Source organism: Balearica regulorum, chromosome 4 (genome assembly GCF_011004875.1).
Source record: "Balearica regulorum gibbericeps isolate bBalReg1 chromosome 4, bBalReg1.pri, whole genome shotgun sequence".
In the NCBI taxonomy this organism is placed as follows: Eukaryota; Metazoa; Chordata; class Aves; order Gruiformes; family Gruidae; genus Balearica; species Balearica regulorum.
The window spans coordinates 40,253,149-40,270,802 of NC_046187.1; the positions used below are offsets into that span (position 1 = coordinate 40,253,149).

The 17,654-nt window shown below is 37.6% G+C and overlaps 1 protein-coding gene across 8 annotated transcripts in view; it reads left to right on the forward strand.

The window, feature by feature from the left end:
• Positions 1 to 17,654, forward strand: part of PALLD (palladin, cytoskeletal associated protein) — a 207,728-nt gene that overhangs the window by 156,666 nt on the left and 33,408 nt on the right. For 7 of the 8 annotated variants that reach the window (XM_075751846.1, XM_075751839.1, XM_075751840.1 and 4 more), the window contains one exon: positions 14,312 to 15,007. The exons of the other annotated variant lie outside the window; for it this stretch is intronic. In XM_075751846.1, coding sequence (XP_075607961.1) covers positions 14,312 to 15,007 — 696 coding nt within the window. The remainder of the gene's footprint in view (positions 1 to 14,311; positions 15,008 to 17,654) is intronic. 8 annotated transcript variants of the gene reach the window in all.

Here is a 17,654-nt window from a genome sequence, read left to right on the forward strand (position 1 = left end):
CTTCATGTGGAATACAGTGTGATACTGTGCTTTTTTGGTTATGTTTAAAATCAGTTTGGCATATCTTTTGTTGATTATCTTATCTGACTTTCCTTTAGGGCTACTTTATAAATGAGTCCCCTTTTTAGTGAGTGAATTTCTTTTTTGTCTGGTTTATGTTCAGCTCTTTGTTCTACAGCTGATGGTGTTGATAAATAATCACAAGATTTCTTCCTGACTCTAACAATGTTACTTCATAATGCTGTTGAACAATTTGACCTTTTCTATTAATTTTACTCCTACATGGTGACCCTAGCTGGGTGTGGTAGTGTTGGAAATATGGATCCTCCCCGATACTATGTCAGCCTAAAAGAATATTCCCCATCAAGAGTAGCTAAGTACATTTGTTAGCTGCTGCTATTATAAGAGCTGTCATACTAGTTAACTACATAATGCATATGGGGGAAAAAAATGGTACTTTTAAATTAATAAATTAAACATTAAGTGCAGTGTGACTGTGAAACAGTGTGGTGTATTATGAGATCTGCAGTTGACTCATGAGCTACGAAGTTGTGGGCAGGGGAAAGAATTTGGGGTAGTGTTATTTTTATCTGCATTACTGAGGATGTGTTGAACATTTTGTGTGTTTTCTGCTCAAAATCTTAGTTGCCTGTCTTCATTTCGAAGCCTGTGCTTCATTGGGATGACTTCTAAAGATGCTTCTCTAAGAGGATCTTCATACATTCTGACATTTAGCATCTAATTTACACACTCTCAGCTGCACTCTGGAGGTTTCACTGACTATCTAGAAGGCTGTACTACTACTGACTATCTAGAAGGCTGTACTACTACTCATGTAAGTGAGATGCCAAAGACAAGATGATGAGAACATTTCCCTATGTGTTTCCTTTTGACTAGAAGAATTAGAGCAACATGACAGCAAACTGAAGTGCTGCAAGGCTAGAAGAGAAAGGCCAATGATTTTTTAGGACTATCACAAATCAAGTATCATTGTTTTACACATCTGGCGCTTGCTTTGAAAATATAAAGCTATTTAATATATAGAGGATTTCAAAATGATTGCAAGATTCTGTTGCTATTTCCAAGTACGCAGATCTTTTCTCATTCATTCTGAATGATTCATTAGGGAAGTAGATCATGCTGCTAAAAAATCATGAGAAAAAATTTTGAGTCAACTAAGGGTCAAAAAACATTTCCTGCAATTATGAAGTATGTTAATCAAGCTGGGCCTTTTGCCTTACAGATTCCTCTTAATTTCAAATATCAGATTTTAACCCTAAGACAAATTTAAACAAAACAAAAAACTTTGGATTATGAGATGCCATTTCTAGTATTAGGCTCTTGAGGACAAAAGTTCTCCCTAGTGTAGAAGATCAGACATAACTAATCTGTGAAGTATTGCCTGGACAGTGTACAGCAAGAATTATGTGCTATCAATTCTTGCTTAGCAAAGTTTATTTCCTCATTTTTAAAACTAAGACTTGGTGGATTAGTTATTATTTAAGTAACTTTAATATTGAAGTCTTGAAATCCATTTGGAAAACTGCAGTCTCTGAAGGTTTATGAAATGACCGAAAAATGGACAGCTTCAGACAACACTGCCTTTAGGGCGTGAGAATGTAATTAATGTGGTAAGTCTAAGTGCACGGGCTTGTTAGAGTCTTGGCATGCAACAGAGGATGACTGTAGGGGAACAAACTTACTTTCCTCCAAACAAAAATACTAAGAAGCTCAATCTTTCTGCAAATCTGTGTACCCACTTTCCTTGATATACAGCACAACTAGTTAGAGCACTTAAATGTCTTGGCCTTATTTTGCCCTCTCTGACAAAAACTACAATATTTTAAAATGGTCTTTGGTATCTCTAGCTTTTTGACTTTCATTTAACCATTCCTTGTTCTGCAAAAAATTTATCATAGTTTTTTGTATGAATTGTTTAATCAAATAATTCAAATGCTTTTGCTATTTTGTAACACTTCTGTTCAGTGCTGTGTTTCAGGTTTCTTCCTGAAACAGAAAAAAAATAGATCCTTCAAATGAGAAATAGGATCAATGTAGTATTTAAGTTTTATTTGTGACTACAGAGTAGCTTTAGTAAACTGGCCCAGAGACACAAGGGTCACGCGGGTTCTAACACCTAGAGTAACTATCCTTTAGTTCACCATAGAAAATTGTACTAGACAAGGCTATTTTAGGCCAATGTTTTCTGAAGAGTGAAGCATGCTTTTGTAGAGAAGCTAGCATATGAAGTAGAAGGTAAGTCATGAATTTTAGTATCATACACCCTAGGTAGCGCTTCTGGAGCTCACAAGGGGGTGGTGAAGAGGTGGTGATAGCCCAAGGGAAGAGGCAGGGAGACAGACGAGAAGGCAGCATTAGAGAGAGGGAGGTCAGTGAGAAGAAAAACTGACGACAGACCAGCATTATACCACAATCTGAATATTGGTGAGAGGAGCAGAGCATCATATGGAATCTCATGCTTCATACGGGAAGAACCATCTGATCCAGGCTGATGCTGACTGTAGTGCTACTAGTTTTGGTATTGTCAGAATCCCTGTGTCCTTGAGGTAACCTACAAGTCCAAAACTACATTTTGATATGGAGCTATAGGTTGTTTATTAAACCACAGGCAGATAAGGTTTTTCTTTTTTCTATCTCAGCTATTTGTGAGGTAAAGCACAGCTTGGAGTCCAAGTTGTCATGATACTCGAAGAGAAGGTTTTACATACACGTAGTGTTGACCGCAGTGTGAACAATGTGTATTGCTACTTGTACATCTCATTAGCACTTACACTAATGGAAACAAAGCATAGATTATTTTTTTAATTTCAATTTACTAACAGTGATTTACCAGTAGTTTCCAAAGGTAATCTAAATACTGTAGTTACACTAAGGAAACAATTCATATATATAGTGCACACTACTAACTATTCAATGTAAAAATTTTTTCAGTAAAGATGAAGTATAAACTGCTGATAGTCAAGATAGATAAACTAAATTGAATTTCACTGTAGGAATAGATAAACCACTTGTCATCCATTTTGGAATGTTCATTTTAACATATATTTAATCTCATCTTAAGAAATAAATAAGGGAAAATATAACTTGGGACCCTCAAATCAGACAAGTGCTGTTTCTAGGCCAATATTCTTTTCTTTGTAACTAGCCTTTGACAAACTATCCTGTGATCAAACTGAAGACAAACAAGACATGTTTGTTTTGTCTGGGAGGTTTTTACTGCAGGGCAGAAGGAAGGAGCAGAATTAATTGAAATCTGGAGGTCAGCTGCAGGCAATCAAATAGTAAAATCTGTACTACAACATGCAAAATAGTAAAATTGCTGTCTAGGGTGGGTCCATATGTTGTATCTGAATGTGTAAATGTTAAATAATATACATGATACCCTATTTTTTAATATACATCAATATGCTCTACACTTAAAAATTTCAAGAAAATGAAGAGATTAATTTTCAACATATTTGTTTAGCAAGATATATGTTTATCTTCCCAGAAATTGAGACTTATACAAAATATAAAGCCAGAATCTCTTGTGGTATACACACTTATTTTTAAATGCTTTCTAGCTTGTATGGTTTAGCTAGACCCTGCATCCTAGTTTATACATCTATTCTGTATGTATAGCCTACATTAGCAAGTAGTACAAAAGCCACTCTTGTTTCTGTGTAGAGTTAAAAAAAACCATGCTGAGGGCATGATATCTACACTACACATTTCAGAGTCACTGAATTAAGGGTTTTGTTTTTCACTTTGGATGAGCTCTGGTCTGCTCCCATAGACTGAAGCCCATTAGTGGCTGGAGTTTGTTACGTTCGTTTCACCTGCCAGGAAATCAGTTCGTGTTCTTGAGAGGCTTCTCTAGGATGTGAACTGGAGAACAAGCAGGTGGGGACAGTTGGAGATTTGCTTCAAAAGCACATTTCTGATCCAAGCTAAAGCGCAAATGCAGGTGTGTCCTTACTGTCCTCTTAGGAGAAGTGCTAATCTATGTGGTTCCTTGTTTTTGGCCAGGCACCATATTGGTTACTATTTTATTTGGGAAAAATGAAACTTGGTCCTTTGTCTTGTTTTCTCTGGGTAAGAAGGCTGACTCTTTTCTCTGAGAGCTAAGCAAGATTCAAAACAGAGAAGGGACCAGCCGTTCAGAATCACTGGCAGAGTATTTGGCCATAACAAGTGTTTATCATTACATAATTTACCTGTATGATTCCTTCTTTTTTATATTATTATACATCACTTAAGTCACAGCTTAATTCAGGGAAGAAGTCCTTACTGTATGTGTTTCCCATACTCAAGGTTACTTGATATGTCAAGAAATTAAAAGTACTTGAAGTGAATCATCTTCATGGAATGTATTTTCACTCAAAAGTACAAAAGCAATTATTTGCTCTGTCCTTTATATGTAAGGTATTCAATTTAAGTTTTTCAGAACAATGCCCTGTACAGTTACCTAGCAATTAAAGAAATGTTAAATTCTTCATCTATTTACCAGGGAAATGCTACTTAAAATTACATGTTGCTAGTGCAAGAAGCTAATTCAAATTGAATGTCTGTGTCAAAATGTGTGTAATTTCAGGATACATTGTTTCTTTTTGTGATGATAGGGAATGTGATTAGTTCTGGTCAGGTCTGTTCAATCTATTCAGGAGTAGAATATATTCTGAATATTTAAAAGTATATTTTGACTGCAGTGACATCTGTGTACTGTGGGTAGATTTTGTCTTTGCTTAGTAATTCTGCTGATAGGTATTCATTTTTCATTTTTAACAAGCCACGGGGAAATTACAGTGAGGTGCAGAATTCAGTTAGGGAGTAAGGCTGTAAGTCTACTTAGTCCTTAGGATTTGCCTAAGACATCTTCATTATAATTCTGTTTATCATGCAGTTGTGATAAGCAGTAGCTCTGCGTTTCTAAGGAGGCTTTAGCAACATTTTGAGTATCATAATTTTTCTTGTCATTTATGCTTTGGGGAAGATGCCTTTTAAAAAAAACAAAAAAACCCAACCCCAAAACTCACACTTCAGGAGTACATGTCTGACTAGATAAGAAGTGACAGTGCCCTATAAACTCTATTTGATTTTCAAAATTAGTCCAGCAAGATGAATGGAGATCTACATCTGAAAAGATTGTTCCCAATACAAAATAGATCACAGAAGTATTCATCAGGCTGGTATCACTAAAATCAATGCAAGTTGCTGATAGGAAAAAAATGCGATAAACCACAAAGATGTTATCAGTCTATATGAACAGATATAGTTATGTCTACTGTTATAGCCAAGTCTACAAAGAGTTTGTTTTGGTCTTCTAAATGCAATAGCTGACATATGGTACATCTGCCATGCTGTCAAGTGTTTTCGTTTTACTAAGATGTTCTATTGGCTGCTGTTCTGCTGGTGCATGTTGGAGTTTTCGTTCTGCTCTGTGACGAGTGTAGCCCACAACGAGTCTGCTGGGCATGAATAGATTGAGCATTTGCTGGCTCTTTGCAGAAATATTTATGTGCAATGCTGCAGCATGAGCAAACACTGAGGACACTTCAGCTATTTTTTTATATTCAGTTTCTTTACAACAAAGTAAATATTTCACTTAACCAGAGCTTTGTCTGTCAGCTAGCCTGTTTGGGGAAGAAAGTTGAAACAGTTTGTCCATACCTAAACAAACTCTTGACTGCAGCTGGAACCAAGCAGCTGTGTAACATTGAGGGGGCAGTTACTTGGTTCTGTTTCAGGTGCCAGAGAACAACAGCAGGGGAGCAGTGAAAGGCTGCTGTTTCTTCTGTTAATGCATGAGATGGACTTCACCAGTGGTTTTAAAAGGCTCTCTAAGGGGACATCTGGGAGGAAAAATTCTCCCAATAGATCTGGAAATGTCTCTGGATGATACCAATCCCTAATACGGCAGTAACTGCAGATATCCTAGGAATGGTGTAGAGCGACAACACAGTTATTCATCCTTATAAGTATCTTTCTTTTCACTGTCATAACTTTCATTAAGATTACCAGCCTAGACTGCATGACAGGGATATAGCATCCTGCACTGGAGCGAGTGCAAGATGTAATTGCGTTAGGATTTCATTGGTTGAATAAATGTCACAGAAGTTGTAAGTAATGCTGTATAGTGTTATTTTCACTTTCCAATGCCCTTGAGAACCAGGCTGAAAGATTATTACTGTCTGTAGCAGTTGCTGTTACTTCCTGATGCTTTTCCTCCTTTCGCAGAAGTTAGTGTACGTTTTGATGAGGTAATTTTGTGTATATAGAAGGACCTCAGCAAGAATGGTATAGTACTGAAACTTTATGGTACTAAGGTGGTGCTGACATCTAAAATGAGTAAGTCATATTGTCATAGTGGGAGAATCTCAGATGTATATATTTCATACAAATATCAGTTTTTATGTATTGATTTCCTTTTCATGTGGTATTTTAAGAATAGGATACCTCCAGTGAGTTTCAGTAACATCAAATACTGATGTGAGGCAGCAGCCTGCTCAAATGTCAGAACTATTTGTGAGTACAGAATGGCTGTTAAAAGGGCCTAGAATTTATTTCTTCCAGTACTTTTAAAACATAGTTAAAGCTTTAATTTCCTAAAAACACACTGGCAGCAACTCTGTTCCCTTTAAAAAAGAGTAGCTGGATGCCTCGATATTTTCTTTTTAATGTGATGTTCATTCTTCCTCACAAAAGCATCTATTTCAATACTACAAAGCAGTCTCCTTTTACGTGTAACCCAAAGAACACACGCTTGACAGACCATGGAATGTTAATATTGAAAGCATGGAGGTTCAGTTTTAAGCCCACTGTAACTGTTGGTGGGTAGGCATAAAAATAAGCAAATCTCCTAACTTTGGTGGCCAGTGGTAGTTGAAATGTGATGGTTTACAGAGCATCTTGTTAATCAAATATATTAAAATTAGAATAAATAAATAATAATAAAAAAGGCCACTGTTCATGTGCTGTTCCAGTGGCAGCACTGAGAAAAAGCATCATACTACACCTAAAAAAGGAGTGGTCATCCATCTTTTCTTCTATTCACTTTCAGCTTTAGGCTAGTAGAGTTTTTCAGACTTTGATATATTTTTTTTTTCTCCCCATATTTTCTTTGAATACATACCAGTCAGCACAGAATATAACCTTCCATGTGATATAGCACAATCAGTGGCAGAAGACCTATTTGTGCATTTGCAGACTAGTTCATTCTTGCATTCCAAATCATTATTTCCTACACTTTGAATCAATTCAGCTGTAACTTGGAACTTGTGTTGCTATTAATGTCTTGTTACAATTTACCTCTTAATAACATATCACTTTTTGCTTCCTTTATCAGTAAAACTTGTTACCCTTGTCATTCTTTAACTGTCACATCCATCATTGGATAGTCTGTGCACTAGTTACGTAACACTATTGAATTACCAAGCCAGACAGATTTTTGACGACCAGACTAATTCTTGTGATCTAACCCTACCAGAGATATGAAGTTTAGCCTTTTTGCTAAAGCTGTATTGTGTCTTTACGACTTTTGGGAACAATGAATGTGCACAAGAGTACAATTTCCTCTCTTTCTGTACCCAAGCTAAACATGTTATCTCACTGGTGCATGTTTTGAAAAATGTCCCTGCAGTGGTATAGAGAGATGAGGAATGGTTCCTGTCTCTAAAAGAATTGCTTGTGTTCGCTGAATACTGGCACTATCACTGTTGTTGGTTTCCTTAGTACAGGAATTAGCTTGATGCCTTTGACAGATAATCAAACCATAATGGAAAATGGGCACAGGTACAACTACCACTTTTTAGGATAGGCAGAAACGTTTTTAACAGCCAAATTACAGCAGGATTTCCTTACAAGAGAGTTCACAAACAATGCAGATACAATACAGATGGTTTACTTTCTCTTCTGTGCATATGAAATTTCTCAGATGAAAAGTCAAGCTTAGTTTCATAGGGGGCTCATAATACACTACCCGTATTAGCTCTTGCACTGTACTGATTTTCCTGAGTGTGTATTAGGTTACAGTGAAATTAATTATAAACACTCCTGTATATTAACCTGAAATGTGGAAAATATTTGTCATGAATCTGCATTTTCAAATTGTTAAGCTTTGAAGGGCAAGTAATAAAAATGTTAAAAGGTTGCAGCTGGTGGAGATGGTTCCTAGTCATAGCTCTGTAGTCATTCAGCATGAGGATTAAATTGCAGTGACAACCTGCATTCTCCCTGAAATCTATTAGTATAGACAAGAAATATCTCTGAATGCTTGCAGGGTAGAACCCAAACTGGTGCTGGTTTTTGTTGTCGTTGTTCCCCTCCTCCATTTTTATTTTAACTGATAATTCTAGTCTTAAATGAATGTGAACCCTTGCAGGATTTAAAACGGTCTGCATTTCTTTCTCGCAATATAAAGGATTGTTCAGCATCAGGAAACGTAATGCTTTAGTAAATGTGTTTGCATTAATGCAGCCTGAAGGCTGTTTGTGTGTTGAATACTTCGCAGTTTTTGTAAAAAGGGGCATCTGTTCTCCCTCCCTTTACTTCACCTTCTTGCCTTATATGTGTACATTTTTAACATTTCTAAAAATGAGTAAATATTCCTTTAGTGGACAGTTTAGTTGGAATTACTTTTGTACTCTTAGTAGTTATTTTCAGTACAGCTGTTAATTAATTCACTGCTAGCTTAAGTTGTTGTTTTCATTTTTCACAACTCTCAACCATTGATAAATCTGGTGGAAAATGTTAAATTATATTAGGAATCTTGTCAGAGTACAATTCCTGATATTGGTGACTACTGTCAATTTTTGGATGAATTGGTATATGCATTTCAGTCTCTTTAAATACTAACTGTCAGAAGAAGTTTAGAAAATTGCTCATTTTCAACAGTACCATTTAAACCAGTAAAATACAAATGCTGTGGTTGTAGAACGCAGATTAAACAGTGTGTTTAAGAGCTAGCTTAACAGCTACCTAGCAAGTCTGCCATGCCAGCTGCCTAAGAGACACAGCTGCAGAAGCCCTGTGAATCTTACCTAGTGAGGGAACCACAGCAGCTCCCAAGCCCCCACCGCTTCCAGTTCTCCATTCCTTCTCTGCCTATCAGCTATCCAGCTGGGCTGCCAAGGAGCTAGGGAGATATAGTTATATGTTACACATTCTGATACTAATAAATTATGAAAAAATATTCCACCTTGGATTTTAGTGTATAAATATCTAAGTATAGATATAAATATATCGAAATATATACATATAAAAATATATCTAAACATAAATACTTGCTGGTATGGAAGTCAGTGTTACCTGGGAAGAGTTCTTGCTTTTTAATACAGCATGATGGTGACTGTTTCCCTTTTGGTAGAGCTCTGGCATGATTCTGAAGCAGTAGCATTGACTTAGAAGCTAGGTCTTCATTGGAGGGTAGATTTCATGGAGGTGAGTAGTTATTACCCCAAAATACAAATACAGGGGTTTTCCCGGCATTGGTTTCAAATCTTAATTTAGAAAACTAGCTCAAGCTTTTGAAGTTGTGGTTAATGCTGATTATTTTCATTGAAAATATTCCTGTACTTTGATTTCAGAGGTATGTTTTGTATATTGCTGTAGAACTGTACTGTCTGTTTCTCAAAGGGCAAATTGCTGGTAGGATTGTGAAGGGGCCAGTCTGCTTTCACTCAGGAATGACTTAAGGCAGAAGCGAGCCCCTTATTCTTCCATACATGAGATAGCTAGGACTCTTTCTTTCAAACAAAAATTGTTTTTCTTTGTCTGTTTTCCATTTGCTCCTTTTCTTTTGTTAAGATCAAGAGGGCCAAAGTCAGGAATTTAAAAAAGTTATAGCACAGAAAAATTTAATTAATCTTGGTTCTTTATCTGTGGTGGTTTATTTCAATCTACTCCACATATTATGTTGTAAAACACTGAATAAACTTCAATGTCCTCACAACACTTTGTGGTAGACACTACCTGGATAGGGTTCATTTTGTGTATGACTGATTCCCTGAAGGCTTGGACAGCATCCCCCTAGCTTTGGAGAACCTCCCCCTCCAAGACAGTCTGGATAGAAGGCCTTCCATGTGAACTTTTGTGCTTAAAAGCTACGCAGACCAGGTTATACTGAGGAGTCGATGATTAAACTGTGAATAGTAGGGTGGTTCCCAGAAGAGGGGCATTGTTCCTCTAAATAAAACTTTTTTTATGCTCTTCACGATCCCAGAGATGTAAGATAAAAATAAAGCTGGTACATATTCTAATATCGGGAACCTGTGAATGAGCCCGATAGAGAACTTTCATTATGAAGGATTTATTGTATCCCTGAAAATGCCATCTGCTGTAATGTCCTCTGCAATCCAGTAGCCAGTTCCTATTGAGACCCTCAGAGATGTACAACCATCTGCCTGTCTCCCTTCCTCCATAGCACTGTGTCCAGGCACTTGGAGTTACGTTTCCTGATGCTGGTTGTTACCAGTTTAGTTCTCAAAGTCGAGGACTGCTTTATTAATTTTCAAAACCATGAAGATTAATTTTCAAAGCAAAGAAAGTATCAGAAAGAAAAAACATTCTGAAAATGGGATAAAAAGATAAACCAGCCTATTATAATCTAAATGAAGTGCATACCTCAGAATATGAATTCTTGAGTAACTATTAAAATATGCCATGTGCATTGGCATCCTTAGAGAAGATTCTGATCACCTCTGTCTGCTATTTTCTTATACGATCAGTGTTTTGCATTTAAAAAGATAGTATTCTATAGCTGCCCACCAAGAAACCTAATGGAAACCTAATGTCTCTGGTCTTTCCTTTGAACATCTGTTTTCAAATGTTTTTCACTATCATTTTGCTCTGAAAGTCATCACCTTACTGAGCAGGTTCCAGGTGCCCAGAACAGAACCTGTGCACACAGCTGTACTTACAGGCAATGCACGCCAGAAACGCCTCCCTCTGTTGCAACTGTCTGTTTCCAGTATAATACTACTGCTTTATTGTTTGAGTTTCTTTAACTGTTTTAGCATACCTATTAGAACATCTGAAAATGTATATAAAAATTTTGGTTAAGATTATCTGGTATTGAAAAAAGAATGACAAATACTGAAGCAGACTTTTCGAGAATATTTATGTACTACTAGGCCTGCTTTTCAGTGAGTTGCTGAAATTTCTCAATATGCACTTTACCCTAGTTATGATTTTTTTTAATTACTTTTGCCATTCACTGATTGAATCTTAATAAAAAAATACTTTTAACTGTTTATTCATACATTGTTATAATTAATTATTTGACAAAACCAAAAACTCCACATGAGAAAATAAGGTTTATTCTCTATTGTTTAAACAAGCTTGATGTGTTCCCTGAAAGCATGTGTGCTCTTTAAAACACTGGGATTACAAAACATATTTCAGCTAATTGGAAAGAGGATGTAATTACAATTAAACTAATTTTTCCTGTAATCTCATCCAAAACCTGAACTCTTTTTAATTCCCTTATTTGTTTTCCTACTGATGAGGGCAACATAACAGACCAATTCCCTTGCATAATTTTGGCTGCTGGGGCTCTCTGTATCTGTGGCACAGCAGTGTTATCTTTCAGGGACTTACCTGTGCAGAGCTTCCACCGCTCATTGCAAAGGAACACTTGTGAATTGATAATTCTTTTCTTTTTTTTTTTCTTCGTCATAATGACACATCCCTAGGATACAATTACTCAAGAAATTAATAAGTATAGGGCAGTATCTGCTGTTAAAAGAATAGCTGAGGTAAGAACATTCCTTTGCAGACAAGGATTGTGCATTTCTACCTACCACTGGAATGAGAATTTGCTCTAAGGAGGTCTTTATGTTTTTTGCTATGTGGACTGATGTGATAATGATTATGTCTGCATGTTATTTTTCAAGCAGACATGCACTTGCTTTGTCTGGACCCTAAGTTGATCAAAAGCTTTTCAAATGGAATTAGTGCTGCCCTGAGCTAACAGACCCTGACTTACAGGCATGTATATTCTTCTGGCCTCAAGTCAAGCTTAGTGTGAGAGCAGAGCAACGCCACGTTTGCCTGCCAACCTTTTCTAGACATACCCTGAATCTTACTTCTGCCCGGATTGGTCCAGCAGCAGTTCAGTGGCAGGCACTGTAGTAGTAGACGACTTACCATTGACAGGGCCATAGATGGTCATTTGTGTTATGCTGTTGGCCGGACACATCACCATGTGACTTGGCAACGAACATAAAGTCCCAAGACAAGACACTCTGACTTGCTTTCAGCACATGTTGGGTAAACACAGGAGTGTTGGAGACAGCTAAGTTTCTTCTATATTCAATGCACCATTTACAATACTAAATTTCCCCCATTGTTTTTTAACCTTAGCATCTCAGTAATAAATAAAAAAATTATTGGGGATGATTATGACGGAAAATAAAATAAGTATTATTTGTAAATAATTGTAGAGGTATTGGACCGTAGGTTTGCAAATAGACTAAAGATACAGAACGAGCTGAAAGTAGTAATCTTACAACTTTCTGTAATCTTTCTCTTTCCAATCAGAGGTGACCAGAAGTATTTCTGTCATCAGCCAAGAAAGTCAAATGATGATGGGAACTAAAATTGTGTTGCTTTAGCCCATTTAGGGAAAGAAGACTTTCATGTAATTTAGCAAAAATCAAATAATAAGGTTCAGCCGTGTCCTATGGAGTGAAAAGTTGAGCTGATAGGGATTTACAATCTCTATTGTCAACATTAAAAAATGAATTATAAAATTGACAAGTGAACTGCAACATTTTGATGTTCTTGTTGCTGATTTAATTAAACAGGAAAATGCAGTCTCCTTTCAAGTACTGAAATATGTATTCTTGGTGAGATAACTGATGTTGCTAGAATTGAACCATCTTTATGACAGAAAAGAAAAAAAACTTGAAAAAGTAAATAACTGATTTTTCAGTTTTCTGTCCTGAACAAGCTTGCTCCCCTTTTTCTTATCTAAACAATCTCCTTTGGCCTGCGATCATAAGCAGAATTATTGTCAGAAAACATTTTCTGGGAAATGTGGATGATTGAAATATCAAAATTAATCTTAGAGTGGAAAATATGATGATATTACCATTTCTGGTTTTGTTGCTACCAACAAAAGTATTTTGTTGTGCCAGCATCATATGTTCGTATGCCATGCATTAAGCAGACAGCTTCTAAAATTTCTGCTTAAATGGCCTAAATTATATATAAACAATGACACAGTTGTATATAATAAAGTATTTATATACTAAATATACAGAAAAGGTATATATGCATATGCTGGAACTTTGTGGACATCTGGAGTATTGAGATAAAGTTATGATTTCCAGCTGGAACATGACAATTTTTAAGCAAGTCAGTCTTATGTATTTCAAGATGATAGACCACACAGTTAATTTTGATCTCAGTGTCATTCAAACATCTGTATTGTGGACAAAAAAAAAAAAGCCAGTGCATGGTCTGGTTTGCTTCACTGCTGAACATTTTGCCTTTTTTTTTTTAACTTATTTAACAGTTTTGAGTGCTCCTGCATATTAGTTTTTTAGTCTTTATTCTGCTAGTGAATGTCTGCATTTCAAAAATAAGTTCTCAGTTCCATTTGAGCTAATAGTACTGTAATTAGCAATTCCTCAGAACTGTATTCAGTATCTACTAAGATACTTCTCAGGACCTACGTTTAAGAATAAAGCCTGTAAAGAAAAGTGGGACTAAAGACATGGGGAAGCTCAGTTCCGTAGGTTACAAATATTTCTCAGAAGTCATTTTTGTTCATCTACAGATACACGGATAGTTTTAACACAGAAGTTGGTTCCTTGTCTCCAAGTACCTTGTTAAAAGTATGGCAGTAATTAGGTCTGTCTGATCGGCCCACAGAGACTACAGAAAACTAGGCTGAAGTTGTCACTGGGTAGATATCTGAGGCTTGTTACTGACACAGGGCCACTGAATGAAATAGGCATGAAATCAAAAGAAACCTTCTTAGGAACTTCAACATTTTTCCCATTACTTATTTTATCTGGCTTGCTCCTTTAAAATATCCTAAGTGTCTTCAAACTGTCTTAGATTTACATTTTTTAAGAATTGAAGGTTCTGTTAACTTGTATTATGCATATACTTTTTTCCACCTTCTTGAGCTCAAAAAAAAGACTTTCGTAGCAATGCTTTAGCTCTGAAGAAATAGGGTTATTCAAGATATGCAAACGCTTTGAACTTTCCTTGCCTTCTGATTTTCCTAGACCATAGATCAGTGGAACTCCCCAACCAGCACTGCATGTCTGATCAACTTTTTGTCTATTTTTCCTTCCTACAGGGACCCTATAAAAATACAGCAGCTGCAGAACCAAATTCGTCTGGAGCAAGAAAGTGGCCAGTGGTATCGTCACCAACAGCAGCCTGATCATCATCAGCACCCTCCCTCTTCTCCTTCCTTTCCTCCTCCCCCCTCCTTCCAGGAGCTTGAGTCCAGCCAGTCTGTTACCTCTCCTGTGCCAATGAGTATTCTTAACTCTCATACTTCCCCGACCATGCAGTCTTCCAGCTCCTTCAACTATGCTCGGCCTAAGCAGTTCATTGCTGCTCAGAACATCAGCCCTGCTTCAGGTTACGTGACTCCGTCTTCGGGATCATCTACGTCCAGCCTTCCTTCTCCTATGTCTCCAACTGCTTCTCAGAAACAGTTTGGGAGAGTGCCTGTTCCCCCTTTCTCTCAGCAGTTTGCTCCAGAAGGGGAGTATGCCTGGTCTCCTTCTTCTCCATCCCCTCCGCCCCCGCCTCCACCTGTCTTTAGTCCAACTGCAACATATCCGGTGTGTGATTCCTTTCCACTTCCACCTCCTCCACCCCCTCCTCTTCCTTCACTTTCTTCACCTTCCCACAGCCTGTCTCCAACTCCCAGATTTCCTAATTCCGGCCAGTCTCCAGCAGCTTTTCTCAGCTCCATGCTGCCATCCCAGCCGCCACCCATTTCTGTCAACGCATTAGGCCTCCCGAAAGGAGTGACGCCTCCGTAAGTATCAGCTAATGAGCTCCTTGGGTTTGACTGTACTGAAGATTATTGAACTTGCTTCACTTTATACTTCTCTAGGGTCCTTTGCTGTTACCTGAGATGGAGAGATACATGAATTATTTGCAAATGCGTCTGTGCTAGAGATGGGATATAGTTTTCTAACCCTCACAGAAGTGAGATTCTGAAAGATTTCTATTGTAGGAACACAAAAGAGGAGAAGCTAACACTTTAAATGGGAGTTAATGAAAATATGAAAGCAGCAGCAAAAGGCTCAGCATGTCCAGAGCAGTAGAAGAAGATCCAAGAAAATCCTTCTCATGACCCAGTTCTTTTAAAGTCACATATTAAGTGATATTTGCAGTCTGCATTCCTATTACATCTGCAGGCAGAGAAATATCAACTAAGTAGAGCATTGTTCAGAAGTCCCTGTAGCTTTGTGATACGTAAAGTATAAGGTATTAAAGTATACATCTGACAACAAAGTGGTCATAACAATATATTGACTTTTAGCTAGAGTTTTTGTTCCAAGGAAGTTTGGAAAAGGGTTTAGGAGGGGATTTAGAAAAGCAGTGCATAAAAACAAACAGAATCCCTCCCCCTAACAACTCTGCATACTTGTTTTCCCCTTTTGTCTTCTCTAAAGGCCAGAATAGTATTTTGGAGCATGTCAGCTCCCATCATAGATCAGTTTGTCTTTCCACTGGCACTAGACTCTCATTCCATCCTTAGAGAACAAAGAGACATGCTGAAGAACAAAAATGAGAATAGCTGTATCCAAGGCTTATTTATATCTTTGTCTAGAAGTTTGTCTAAACATATCTACAGTATCTAGGTGACTTGCTCAGCTACATACTGTTGCGGTGGGAACTTCTGTTATTTCAGTCCAAGATAAGAAAAGGAAGAGAAGGAAGAAAGCGGACAGATATCAAAGTAATAAATCATGTATTTGCTTTAAAAAGCATTTCTTTATCTTGATTTCTGTCATATGGCTTATTATGGAGTCTGGCCATAAAAGAGATTTAGGAGAAAAATGAATAAATAGTACAGTTTGCCCTTGCACTCATAATAGTTGTGATTTTCTGTCTTACTGTGTCCTTTACACTGGCAGAGTTTCTCTGTTGATACTGACTGCTGAAAGTTGCGTGATTAATTTACTGACAGCTTAACAGGTAAGCACAGCCCACAAAAGCCAGCAATTACCCTGGTTTTCCAGGAAAGGCTCTAGTACAGCTATATTGTTCTGGATAGGAACTGGATTCTCTTTCAAGTTCCCTTCTGTGTGCTGTGAGGGTGATAGCAGCAGCTTGAGCCTCTGCTGTCTCCCTCTTTCCCTGTAACGCTACGTTCATGCACACATGCTCTTACTTGAGGCATTAGCTGTGTTCTTCCTCATTCCCTTCCATCTTCGGATAGAGAGACAACTCTGCAAGGATGCTTCCCCCTTCCCCATGCCCCTCACTTCCCCAGGCCCAGCAGCCAGTCTGGGTGTGCACGTGGTGGTGTGTCTGTCTGTTCCCCGGGATGAGGCAGCAGCCTCAGGCTCTGAGCTGAGGATGAGGTGGTTGGCTGTTTAGCCTGCACTCCCTCAGGAAATGTAGTCCAGATGGGAGCTGGATCATGTTAACCATCCTGAATGTATGTGTGTATAATTTATGTATATGTATATATACATATGTGTGTATATACACAATGAGCATTTATCATCTGAATTATAACATTGAAACATGGTAAAAGATGTACTGCATGAAAAAAAAAAATCTATTGTTATGTATCTTTGATGCCAATTTTTCCCTGGCCTCTACTTTTCATTTTACTGTGTAGGTTACTAATGTCTGGTGTGTCTTGCTGAGTAAATCATTCTGTTTCCCATCATTTTCATACCACTCCTGAGCAATTCTTGCCCATGCCTCCCTTCCTCCCACTGCTTTTGATCTTTTCTGCTTTGTGCTATAGTCTCAGTTCTTCCCCCCCGCCTTCACTTTTTGCTTCTTTTCCCTTGTCTTTTGCTCCATCCTCACAAGTCCTCAGGGCTCACCTCAGCCTGTAGTCTCACCATGTACTCCATGAGCTCCAAGATCTGTTGTTGAAAAGGATGATACTGTTTCCTGACAGTGTGCTGTGCAGACTGGGTGCGAGGAATGAATTAGAGCATTCAAAGTTTTGCTTCAGCTCAGCATCTAAAATGCTAGTCAAGCCATTTAGCTTTGTCCCTGCATCTTGATCAGTCATATAGTGATGATATTGAGAGTATGATAGTGGTTTCCTGAAAGTGAACTAGGCAGAGCTTGAAACAGCTTTCATGGCAAGGAGGTAATTTTTTACTACAGATTCCAAATACTGTGTTGGAAGTGGTAGGATTTCCTCTTTAGGCAATAACTTTATGATTTATTATTATATTTTAACATCAGTAGAAGTAAACTTAAACCTGTCATTGCATTTAGATACTTCAACACATTCATATCAAGTGTCTCTAGCAGATAAAATGCTCTTAAACCAGTTTTTCTGCCTGCTTGCAATGTTCTCATGGCTTCTGTCTCTTGCCTTGTCTTTTTTATGTGTGTATTTCAGGATTGGTAAATCACTGCTCATTTTTTGATTATATGGTCTTTTTACCATGGTTGTTTACTCTTTTCTCTCCCAGGCATGG